This window comes from Saimiri boliviensis, chromosome 2, assembly GCF_048565385.1.
Source record: "Saimiri boliviensis isolate mSaiBol1 chromosome 2, mSaiBol1.pri, whole genome shotgun sequence".
Classification (NCBI taxonomy): Eukaryota; Metazoa; Chordata; class Mammalia; order Primates; family Cebidae; genus Saimiri; species Saimiri boliviensis.
The window spans coordinates 121671082-121683968 of record NC_133450.1 but is presented as its reverse complement, the minus strand read 5'-3'; the positions used below and the strand labels follow the sequence as shown (position 1 = coordinate 121683968).

The following is a 12887-nucleotide window of genomic DNA, read 5'->3' as shown; positions in this document are numbered from 1 at the left end:
TGGGTAGATATTAAAATACAATATAGGGCAGGCACAGTGGCTCATACCTGTAATCCCAGCATTTTGAGAGCCTGAGGTGGGCAAACCACTTGAGGTCAGGAGTTTGAGACCAGCCTGTCCAACATGACAAAACTTTGTTTTTACCAAAAATACAAAAATTAGCAGGGAATGGTGGTATGCACCTGTAATCCCAGCTACTTGGCAGACTGAGGCAGGAGAATCACTTAAACTGGGGAGTTGGAGATTGCAGTGAACCCAGATTGCGCCACTGCACTCTAGCCTGGGTGACAGAGCAAGACTCTATCTCAAAAAAACTAATAAAGTAAAATAATAAAATAAAATGTAATCTAGATTTACATTAATTAAAACAGCTTCCCGCTGAACTAATCTCAAAGTATTTTGCCAAGTGAAAAAAGCCACTCCTCAATAGGCTATTTGCTATATGATTCTATTTATATGACAGTCTTGAAAAAGCAAACTCCAAGCATTACTGTTAGTAATTCCCCTCTCAAGGGAGGATTCTGCAGCCAGGTTTCCCTGCTTTGTTTCTTCAAAATCAGCCCCTAGGTTTTCTAAGCAAGCGTGTTTAATTACAAAAGTAAACACTGTGTATGAATGTACCCGGTGGGAAGGGGAAATAACAAAGTCTTACAACGCAAGACTACATTCTGAGATTCAGAAAGAAAGAAAAACATATTTTAAAAATGCATTTTTAAGTCGGGATCCTTGTTTACAATAATTCAACTTGCATATAAAATACTGTCTCCATAAAATTGGTTGCTCAGTATAAAACAACTAAGGCTGATGTGAGGTGCCCTTTACATAAAAAAAGATCTAATGACATCTTAGAGACCTAGAATTCAATGTTTTATTTTCTGTCTCTGGAATGGCTTTTCTGGATACGAGGTATAATATATCCAATAAAATGCATGATGTTCTTTTTGGATTTATATTGAAGTTGAAGGACAGTGGACATCTTCTCCCACACCCAGTTGCTTTTGGTTTCTGTTCTGTTATAGATCTAGTTGCCTAGATTGCAAAGAGAAATATGAACAGAGCTAAGAAGGAGGAGTTTATCTTGGAACAGAAGTAGTACAGTGTACAAGTTTGAAAAGGAATGATCTAGGCTTACTTTTTTCCTACCTGTCTTTTAAATTTCAGCATAATATAGTTTTGAATTCTAAAGAGGGTCCTATGCCTTCCATTATATAATCAGACTACATTTGACCTACCTCTCTATCTCATCTCCTCATACAGAACTTGAACTATTAGCTGGTGTGCAAGTTATTGCAATTTTTGCCATTACTTTAATTTTGCCATTTACTTTAATGGCAAAAACCACAATTACTTTTGCACGAAGCTAATACATTTAAAATGAGTTTCTTAAACGTTCAAACAAACAAGAGAGTGTCTCTTCAAAAGTGTCATCTAAAAATATGTTTTAAATTTATATGCAGAGTCTTTATTTTTTTGATGGCTGCTTTTACCTCTTGATTTCTTAATGTATAAATAATAGGATTTAAGAGAGGTGTGAAAATTGTGTAAAACGCAGAAAGAATTTTATCCACAGAGTATCTGTTGAAGGGCCATACATAAATAAAGACACATGGAGCAAAGAACAGAGTCACAACTGTGATGTGAGCTGAGAGAGTGGAGAAAGCCTTAGAGGATCGACGAGCAGCATGGTGCCTAACTGAGAATATTATGATTCCATAGGAGACAAGCAAGAGGAGGAAGCAGATCAGTGACAGGAGCCCACTGTCAGCAATGACCAGGAGCTGTAGGGTGTCAGTGTCCTTGCAGGCAAGTTTAATCACAAGTGGAAGGTCACAGAAAAAGCTGTCTACAACATTGGGACCACAGAAGGGTAAATTCAACATGAAAGCCATCTGACTAGATGAGTGCACAAATCCAACTGCATAGGAGGATAACAGTAGTCCAGTGAGCATCCGTGGGCTCATGATGGTCATGTAATGGAGGGGTTTGCATATGGCAATATACCTGTCTATTGCCATGGCTACAAGCAACATCATCTCACTCCCACCCAGGAGGTGCATAAAGAACATCTGAGAATAACATCCCCACCATGAGATGGTCTTATGTTCTCGGAGGAAATCTACAATCATCTTAGGGGTAGCAAAAGAAGCCAGGATCATATCAATGCAGGAGAGGTTGATAAGCAGAAAATACATTGGTGTGTGTAGGCGTGCATCAAAGGTCACAGTCAATAAGATGAGAAGGTTTCCTAACACAATCCCCATGAAGACCACAGAGAATCCCAAGAAGAATAAAATCTGAAGATTTTGAGATTTGGAAAGTCCCAGCAAAATAAATTCAGATACCGCTGAATGGTTTGCTCTTTCCATGTTGTCAACTTTATCCCATAATGATCAAAATAAGTGAGAATAGGGTAGGGAAATGATGCATATGGAAAGATGTGTTCATGTTGATGTCCAAATTTGCTACTCAGTCAAAGCACTTGAACTTGCAAGGATCCTTTTGAGGGATTTTGTCTGCCAGTGATTTCACTAATGACCCAGATAAGTATACCAAATAGTCAGTAGAATTCAGAATATACGTTTCTGGAAGACAAAAATAAAAATATTGATAGTACATGAAGCCACAAATATATAGTTTGTGAATTAGAATCAGAAGACTTCTATGGGACACCTGGGTAAGCTGTTCACTGGGTGACAAAGGAACTCTCCTTTTGAGGGTTTTCTCCTCAGTAAAATAAAGTTGAACTTTAGGGTATCTAATGCCTCTTTGGGCTATAAAAATCTCTATAAATAAGATAATGACTCTAGTGCATTTTATAGTCCCAGAATAATGCTGAGTTTTTTTAACCTGAAAATGATATAGAAAATATATCCAGAATTCTTAAGAACCATGTTTTGAAATTAGCTCTGGTAAATAAATATCAATTGGGTTCTGAGAAACTTACTGTATTTCTTCCATGCTCCATTATTGCATGAATCTCTCACAGATAAGTATTAGCAGTAATTAATACACACTTTAGAAGTGTCAAATATATGTGTATTTTATATAACATATGTTACATACATTTCATATATTTATATATTATATATATAATTTGTTCATTCAACATTTTATATTATTCACATCAAATACCTCCTCTAGATGGTTAGACAATGTATACAAACAGCCCACAGCCAAATGTAACTAAATTTACTTCATTTTCAGCTTGTATTCATTCATTCATTCACCTGGTTATTGCTATGTACTGGTCAGCTGGTTGGCCTGTGCATGGTTATTTGTCGTAGGTTTCAAAATGACTTAGCTTGACATAACATTTATGTTGGTAAAAGAAATATAGTTCTTTCAGTATAATCATCTAAATTTATGACAAAATTTGCCAGCAACCCACACTTATTACGATTGGGTTCTATTGGTTCAGCTTTTTAAAAAATTACCTTCATTGCTAATAGTTTTAATCTAGGTTTTTACAAAACACCTTCAGTACATAAAGCATATGTAGTCATCTTTTTGTGCTGTTATTGCTTACAAGACAGGGCAAAAATACTTTTGTGAAGGTGCCTTACGTGGATCCCAGGAATGGCCTTTTATTACCTTTTCATGTAACCCCATCAGCTTTCTGCAGTTTACTCTTTCAATCATCAGAAACAAACAAAAAGACCACAGTCCTATATGTTTCCTTGAGATAATCCCACAGGAACCTTTATCCAACTAGGGATATATTTTCTTCGCTGTGTAAACATATCTGTTGGCTAATTTCCTGCTCTGAGAAACTTAGATTGATGCAAAATATTAAATCACATCAAATATATAATTAGATTCATTCATTTATATGTCTAAAAAGGTTATAGCTCCCTTCTTTTAAGTATAATATTTAAGAATTCCTACTAATGCTGCTGCTTTTTGAAACCTAACTTTTGAAGCTGCATTTAAACAGAACAGAACAATTTTCAAATACATTCAAAGTGGTTTATAAATATTCCAGCATCTTGAATAGTGTATATCAAAAACACTAAGTAAATATCTGTTGAATGAATAAACCTTGTAGTGCATATTCAGGATCTAGACTAGGTTAGATGACTTAATCCACAGAAAAATCCAGAAAATTTTGAATTTTAATAATATTATTTTTAAATGTCAAATTGAATGTTGAAGTATTTTAAAATCAGAAATAGAATAGCCATTTTTAAAATGCTGGTTAAAAATATGTTTTTTCTTTTTAATTATCTTTTTTGAAAAGTAGTTTATGCTAATGGAAAGAAAGCACATCACAAATAACAGAAAGATCACTGACTGTGAACACTTTATGAGTTTCTTAGATAACTTTTCAGAAAAACAATACATGCTCCAGTACAGTGTATGTGTGTTAGTGTTGTGGATATTAATATTTACATTTATATCATGTTTATTAAGACTGCAGTTTATGCATAGTTATTTTTCTTGAGTGTTTACTTATTACAATAAAATATGTTTATATGAATATATAGAAACATAACATATATATATATATATTATTGCACTTTAGGTTCTGGGGTACATGTGAAGAACATGCAGGATTATTGCATAGGTACACACATGGCATTGCAGATTGCCGCCTCCATCCCCATCACCTATATCTGACATTACTCTCCATGCTATCCCTCCCCAACTCCCTTCCCCCAATATCCCTCCCCTAGTTCCTCTGCCACAGACCCCAGTGTGTGGTGCTCCCCTCCCTGTGTCCACGTGTTCTCATTGTTCAACACCCGCCTATGAGTGAGAACATGCAGTGTTTGATTTTCTGCTCTTGTGTCAGTTTGCTGAGAATGATGGTTTCCAGCTTCATCCACGTCCCTACAAAGGACACGAACTCATCGTTTTTTATGGCTACATAGTATTCCATGGTGTATATGTGCCACATTTTCCCTGTCCAGTCTATCATTGATGGGCATTTGGGTTGGTTCCAGGTCTTTGCTATTGTAAACAGTGCTGCAATGAACATACATGTGCATATATATGTCTTTATAATAGAATGATTTATAATCCTTTGGATATATACCCAGTAATGGGATTGCTGGGTCAAATGGAATTTCTATTTCTAGGTCCTTGAGGAATTGCCACACTGTCTTCCACAATGGTTGAAATAATTTACACTCCCACCAACAATGTAAAAGTGTTCCTATTTCTTCACATCCTCTCCAGCATCTGTTGTCTCCAGATTTTTTAATGATTGCCATTCTAACTGACATGAGATGGTATCTCAATGTAGTTTTGATTTGTATTTCTCTAATGACCAGTGATGATGAGCATTTTTTCATATGTTTGTTGGCCTCATATATGTCTTCTTTTGTAAAGTATCTGTTCATATCCTTTGCCCACTTTTGAATTGGTTTGTTTGCCTTTTTCTTGTACATCTGTTGTAGTTCTTTGTAGATTCTGATATTAGCCCTTTGTCAGATGGGTAGTTTGCAAAAATTTTTTCCCATTCTATTGGTTGCCGGTTCACTCTAATGAATGTTTCTTTTGCTATGCAGAAGGTCTGGAGTTTAATTAGATCCCATTTGTCTATTTTGACTTTTGTTGCCATTGCTTTTGGTGTTTTAGTCATAAAGTCTTTGCCTATTCCTAGGTCCCTAATGGTTTTCCAAGGTTTTCTTCTAGGGTTTTCATGGTGTTAGGTCTTATGTTTAAGTCTTAAATCCATCTGAAGTTAATTTTAGTGTAAGTTGTCAGGAAGGGGTCCAGTTTCTGCCTTCTGTACATGGCTAACCAGTTTTCCCAATACCATTTATTAAACAGGGAATCCTTTCCCCATTGCTTCATTTCGTCAGGTTTGTCCAGTGGTGAATTTAACATGGACTAAACAGACTTCAAAATAAGTGACAAATGTCAATTAATTTTAATTTATTCACAACATCCCTTGTTAGCAATTTATTCATATTAAGTATGAAGCCTGAGGTACATGGTATACCAGAATCATCAATGTAATTAATTTTGTAAAGCAATACCTTGTAAAACAAATATTTATTGTGATGTTTTACAGTTAAATGGCAATAATTATGAAACCCTTTTTTGCTATGTATATTGAATATCTCAATGCAAGGCACCTAAATCAAAAAATAATTGTTTATATTCTAGTGAACACAAAACACTTGTACCATTTCTAATGTCACACTTTAAATTATTCAACACAACTTTAAAAATTTCTACTTCATTAGTATGCTTTATATTATACATAATATTCACTTTCAATAGTACATTTATGACATATACACATAAATTATATTGAGGAACTATGTGCAGAAAAGTTTGCAGATTATTCTTTTTAAAAATTACCCACAAAGTTGCTAGAGGGAAGATAAGAGGAGAGCTTGAGGGTTATGTGAGTGAAAGGAAGCTCCATTAAATCAAGGCTGTCTACTCTACACTTACTATATTACAGCCAATCAACCAACACTCCCATGGCTATTTTAATCAAGCTACTACTCAGAAAGAGCCTTAGCATATTACAGGGCCAGAAATTAGATGTAAACATCTCTCCTGGTCATACTAGGCAGAATCCTCAATGGTTTAACAACTCCCACTGAAATTTGGATTCCCAGAACTCTAACAAATCTGCCTCCAAAATGGCTCACATCTTTTTCAAAAAGACAGAAAGTAGAATGCAGAATCATATACAGGGCATCACAGAGAATACAAAGCAGATTTTTAATTTTGAATAATTTTGAATAACCTCTTGAACCAGTTGTTCCTCATACTGTACCTTTACATCAGGTAAGTAAAAATATGGTAGCAAGCTGATTTAATATATCTTCAATATCCTAAGGATGAGGCTTTGGCATGTAAGCTATTAGATCCTGTTTAATTGGGAGATCACAAAATAGTATCTCACAAAGAGCTGAAACCAACAATTTATATGACAATTGAAAGAAAATATGCCCTCAAAATGATATTGCAGAGTAAAGTTAGGCAGTAGATGGTAAGTGATTAAATGTGGTGAATAAACAACAACAAAAAAAGGTAAATTCTAATCATTAAAAAAAAACTTGTACTATCATTGAAAATAATAGAAAAGCCAGCAACTCATTTTTGCAAATAGGGAATTTTCTTTTTCATAAAGTTTCAGGTGTCGACAGAACATGTAAATAAACATACCATATTAACAGTAGAAGAAAGAACTGGTGAGAGATAGAATTAGTGATCATAACTAGATATTTGGAAAGTCTGCATATAAAACTTACCATTAAACCGTAAACACAAAGGAGATCTTAGAGGAATAATGAGGAAGAAGTCCTTAGAAAATGTACATAGTCAAGGGAATAAAGATATTGTAAATAATTTAGAAATCTCAATATGAGTATTCTAAATAGTAGAGACAGCAGAATAGCAAGCTTCCAAATCCAGAAGGCAGCTAAAAATATAAATTCAAATAGAGGACTTCAAGAAATTTTAAAACTAGATTAAATTGGATTTGCAGTATGTCCTTGATTATTTTAGAGTGAAATGTATTTGAGTTCAAGAAGCTGGATGATACTAGAAAACTGTATTGAAAAATACAAAATTAAATTATTTAAGAGAATTTTAACTTTAGGGAGAAAACAAAAAGTATAACGGTTTAAGTTTTATAGCATATAATTCATGTACTAAAACAATTCACTCCTTTTAAGTATACATTTCAATGATTATTATTATATTTGCATAGTTGTGCAACCATCACCACAATCATCAATCCATTTTCATCACCACAAAAAGAAACATCATGCCCATTTACAGACAAGCTTTGGCCAAAAGCAAGCATAAATATCCTTTTTGTCTTATAGATTTGCCTTTCCTGGATATTTTCTACAAGTAGAATTATATAGCCTGTGGTCTTTTGTGTCACATTTATTTTACTAAGCATAATATTTTTGAGGTCCATCTCTGTTTTAGTACAATTAGGTATAATTTTTTTGCAAATTATAAAATCCGTCAAAATTGAGATTATTTTCTTCAAATGACTAAAACAAGAAAAGCAAGTATTTACTTGAAAAAATTATTTTTATATTAAGTAATATATATGCATGGGCAAGAGCAGAAATGTTTATATTCAACTACTTAATAAAATCAGTCTTGGTCAATTCCTTTCCTAAGAGGGATTTATACAAAAATTCCCGGGATTATAATCTTGGATTTACACAAATGACATAGATTCAACATTCCCCATCAGTGCTATCCTCTGCCTTGCCATGAGTTTATACCTACACCATCTTACCTAATACTCATGATATCTCTTGGGGATGGTTCTGCCTCTCTGACCTGGGAATATTTACTTAATTATGTAGATCTTGATTTTTCATTTACTAAATGAGATGTGTAGAATAATAGATTACAAAGTTCTCTCTTAGCCCTAATATCTTATTCTACTTTCAATTTCCTTTAGAGCATATCATAAATTATTTAGGAAAAATAATTTTTATAAAATGTACAGTTGATTATTCAAGGGAAAGAAAATTGTCCTCATTAATAGAATTATGTAAACTATATGATAATTTATTTTCATTAATCTATATAGCTTTTGTACCCTAAATTATAAAAATAGATATACTGTATTGAACTAGAGAAATAGTTTTAGGAAGCTTGCTTAGAAAGGGATAAGAGTAATAAGAGGGGCAAATGCTTAGAAAGCCATCAATGTAAATAAATGTCAGGTTTTCCTCTGAAATAAAAGGTCAAATTAAAGCTTTCTTAATCAACTTATGCATAATTGTGTTGATTTTTTACCTAAGTGTTTCTATTGTCAGTGTATCACAAAGCATAAAATCCCACATAGCAAAGTTATTCACCCTCAAATTATAGCTGGTATCTTCATTCTGTCTAGCAATTGTCAACCCCTGTTATTTTCCCAAGAGTATCTAGTTGCTGTTATTACTGTTACAAAAGTCTCAAAAGCAAAATTCTTGCTCATTTACATGACCAGCATGCAACACAACCCCGTAAAGAAGGTGTCCATCCGTGCAGGCTCCTCCAGGGCCACACCTTTCATTGAGTACCTTCAGTGTGTTCCTGTAGGCTGACCTACAGAAACTGCATTACATCACCTTTATCTTTATTTTCTCTGATTTGCAACTATTATCCATTTCTTAAAAATATCTAAGACAGGAAAACAATTGAGGTAGATACGTTTGGATGATGATAATACAGTATTTTGACAGAAAACTAAGGAAGAACGTAAACAAGGAGAGAATTACAGGTCATTGGAGAACCCAGGCATTTCTTATTCATCTAAATATCTTAATCCAGTGTCCTTTCTGAATATGTCGCTCTTCCTATGCACTGCTCTTCATTCTTTTCCTTTTATAGTTGCTCATGCATTTTCTACTCCTCATCCTTTTTTGTTTACTTACCATAAAAAAAATGGTTATGAAAATCCCAGACATTATCTTCCAATAGAAAGCTATTTCATCTATATTGAAAATCTGTCGTTTAGTGCAGCCATCTTTATCAATAACCTTAGCCAGATGTTCTAGATAACTTTCTGCAGCTTCTGTATGAGCACTTGCTGTCTCACCTTGTAGTTTTATGCGATGAGAATAGCTTCTTTCTTTAAACTTCATGAACTAACCTCTGCTAACTTCAAACTTTTATTCTGCAATGTCCTCTCCTCTCCCAGATTTCATAGAATTGAAGAGAGTTTGGGTCTTACTCTGGATTAGGCTTTGGCTTAAGGCAATGTTGTAGTTGATTTGAACTTTTATGCAGATCACTAAAAGTTTCTCCATATCAGCAATAACGAGGGTTCACTTTGTTATCATTCATGAGATCACTAGAGTAGCACATTTAATTTCCTTTCAGAATTTTTTATTTGCATTCACAATTGACTAACTGGTGCAAGAGGCCTAGCTTTTATCCTGTCTCAGCTGTAGACATACTCTTCTCACTAAGCTTTATAACTTCTGTCCTAAAGAGCTTTTTTACAGATTTTGTTGTTCGAAGCAGTTTTAAGTTCACAGGAAAATTTAGCACGAAGTACAAGAGTTCCCATATGCCCTCTGATGCCACATATAGTCTTCCCCACCATTAAAAACCTGAACCAGAGTGGTACATACATTACACTTAAGAACCTACATTGCCACATTATCTCCCCAATTTGTAGTTTACATTATGATTTATTCTTGGTGTTATACATGCTATGGGTTTTGACAAATATATCATGTATTTCCAAGTTGAGTAGATACAGAATTGTTTCACTACCCTATAAATCCTCTGTATTTCTCCCATTTCTTGTTTTCTCCTTTCTTCATTCTAACCTCTGGAACCCATTGATCCTTTTCCTGTCTCCAGGTTTTTTTCTTAGTTTATTTCAAGTAAAAGACATGAAACCATCCCTTTTACTTGAACACTTAGAGGCCATTGTAAGGCTACTCACCGGCCTAATTCCGATGTTGTGTCTCAAAATAGAGAGACCTGAAGAGATTGAGAAAGATAAGGGCAGAGTAGTTTCGTGGAGCAGTTAGAAACAACATTTATCAATTGTCTGCCATTCTATCTGGGCACAGCTTGTGGTGACCCAAAATAATTAAAATAGTAACATAAAAGACTACTGGTTACAGATTAAAGAACATGTATAACAATAATAATAAAATTTGAAATAAATATTTTGCGAATTACCAAACTGTGACACAGAGACATAAAGTGAGCACATGCTGTTGGAATAGTGGTGCCAACAGACTTGCTGGACCTAGGGTTATCCAGCAATCTCAGTTTATACCCAGCTTATATAACATTAAATAACTGCAAAGCACAATATAGTGAAACATAATAAAAGGAGGCATGCTTGTATATTAAAAAGAAAAAATTGTTTTTAATAAATTTACTTTATGTCATGTATAATTAGCTTTTGATTTGTGTATGTGCATGTGTGTGTGCTCACTTAATTTTTTTCGTTTGCTTGTTTGGTTTAGAACTGTAGAAAAGCTTTCATAAATTACTCCAGAAATGTAGAACAATGTTGTTCTTCATTTTCTAAATCTTGTATTCCTTATATATTTGGATAACATAATCTTAAGAAGTGCAGATGCAGAATACTATAATAATAAAAGGCAAAAATAATAGTAATTAATTAGTATCTAATCTTAATATGTGAACAAATTAGTAAGAAAGTCAAGATCCAGTAATAAGAATATCGTCTGATGGAATAAGACATTAGAAAATGGAACTTCTACTTCAAATGCTTTGTAATTACTGCATATCTATAGGAATATTGTTTCAAAGCGATATAATACATAAGCTAATCTCAAATTTTAAATATTGCTCTGTTGATATTTTTAAAATTATATATCTCATATCATCAACTATTAACTAATAGAAATAAGAAAATATTGATTTTATCAGTGACTTATTTTTTAATTCTCTTTGTATGTGAAGAACTTCTGAAACCTTTCTGAGTTGAGTAAATGGATTTTAAAAATGGATCTCCAGTGACTGAGTTTATTTTACTAGGATTTTCTGGACGATGGGAACTTCAAATTTTCTTCTTTGTGACATTTTCCTTGATCTATAGTGCTACTGTGGTGGGAAACATTCTCATTATGGTCACAGTGACATGTAGTTCAACACTTCATTCTCCCATGTACTTTTTCCTTGGAAATCTCTCTTTTTTGGACATGTGTCTCTCCACTGCCACAACACCCAAGATGATCATAGATTTGCTCACTGAACACAAGGCCATCTCTGTGTGGGGCTGCATGACCCAGATGTTCTTTATGCACTTATTTGGGGGTGCTGAGATGACACTTCTGATAATCATGGCCTTTGACAGGTATGTAGCCATATGTAAACCCATGCACTACAGGATAATCATGAGCCACAGGCTGCTAAAGGGGTTTGTGACACTTTCATGGATAATTGGTTTTATACACACCATGAGCCAGATAGTTTTAACAGTGAACTTGCCTTTCTGTGGCCACAATGTCATAAACAACATATTTTGTGATCTTCCCCTCGTGATCAAGCTTGCTTGCGTTGAAACATACACCCTGGAATTATTTGTCATTGCTGACAGTGGACTGCTCTCTTTTACCTGTTTCATCCTCTTGCTTGTTTCTTACATTGTCATCCTGGTCAGTGTACCAAAAAAATCTTTAGATGGGCTCACCAAGGCTCTGTCTACATTGTCTGCCCACATTATTGTGGTCACTCTGTTCTTTGGACCCTGTATTTTTATCTATGCCTGGCCATTCAGTAGTTTGGCAAGCAATAAAACTCTTGCTGTATTTTATACAGTTATCACACCCTTACTCAATCCAATTATTTACACTCTGAGAAATAAGAAAATGCAAGAGGCCATGAGAAAATTATGGTTCCAACATGTTAGCTCTGCACAGAACTTATAGATGTTAACACTGTATAATTAACTTTTAAATAGTATGATAAGATAGTTTGCATAGATTGTGTATAATGTATCATTTCACTTTTCTTATGTTGTAATCATAATAAAAACAATGCTAAATTACTTTAAATTTTACATTTAAGACTTTTATAAACATAAGGATAATTAGAGATCTGCAGCAAAATAGACATAAAAATAGACATAAATAGACATAAAAAGATTATTGAGTATTTTAATGATGTACATTCAATATATTCATTACTAAAGAAACAACTGTAAATGAATATATAACTATTGAGATTATTTTAATGTATATTGATAATGTTATTCTGTTAAATGAGGTACGATGAACAAGTCATAAATTAAATAATGTTAATGATAAAAACAGAATTCTAATTTCTTGAATCAATGGAGGCAAAAAATAAGAATGAGTCTACAAATTCAACAGTATAGTGACTATAAGATGCCAGAAAAAAAAAGTCCAATGGAAAAACAATTTCAATAGAACTACAAGGAATAGTCCTTGAAACCAAATGATCTGAGG

At 33.8% G+C, this 12887-nt stretch overlaps 2 protein-coding genes across 2 annotated transcripts; one reads left to right on the top strand and one right to left on the bottom strand.

Annotated features, from left to right (window-relative positions):
* Positions 1 to 1424: 1424 nt before the first annotated feature.
* On the bottom strand, positions 1425 to 2366 carry OR4K13 (olfactory receptor family 4 subfamily K member 13). Its single transcript, XM_003935818.2, has one exon. The coding sequence runs from the start codon at positions 2364 to 2366 to the stop codon at positions 1425 to 1427; it is 942 nt and encodes a 313-aa protein (XP_003935867.2).
* Positions 2367 to 11408: 9042 nt separating this feature from the next.
* On the top strand, positions 11409 to 12347 carry OR4L1 (olfactory receptor family 4 subfamily L member 1). Its single transcript, XM_003935776.1, has one exon. It carries the CDS (start codon positions 11409 to 11411, stop codon positions 12345 to 12347), a length of 939 nt encoding a protein of 312 aa, XP_003935825.1.
* Positions 12348 to 12887: the final 540 nt, after the last annotated feature.

Excerpts from the sequence above, each read along its gene's own strand:
- OR4K13 (XM_003935818.2), bottom strand. The coding sequence starts at position 2,366 with ATGGAAAGAGCAAACCATTCAGCGGTATCTGAATTTATTTTGCTGGGA.
- OR4L1 (XM_003935776.1), top strand. The coding sequence starts at position 11,409 with ATGGATTTTAAAAATGGATCTCCAGTGACTGAGTTTATTTTACTAGGA.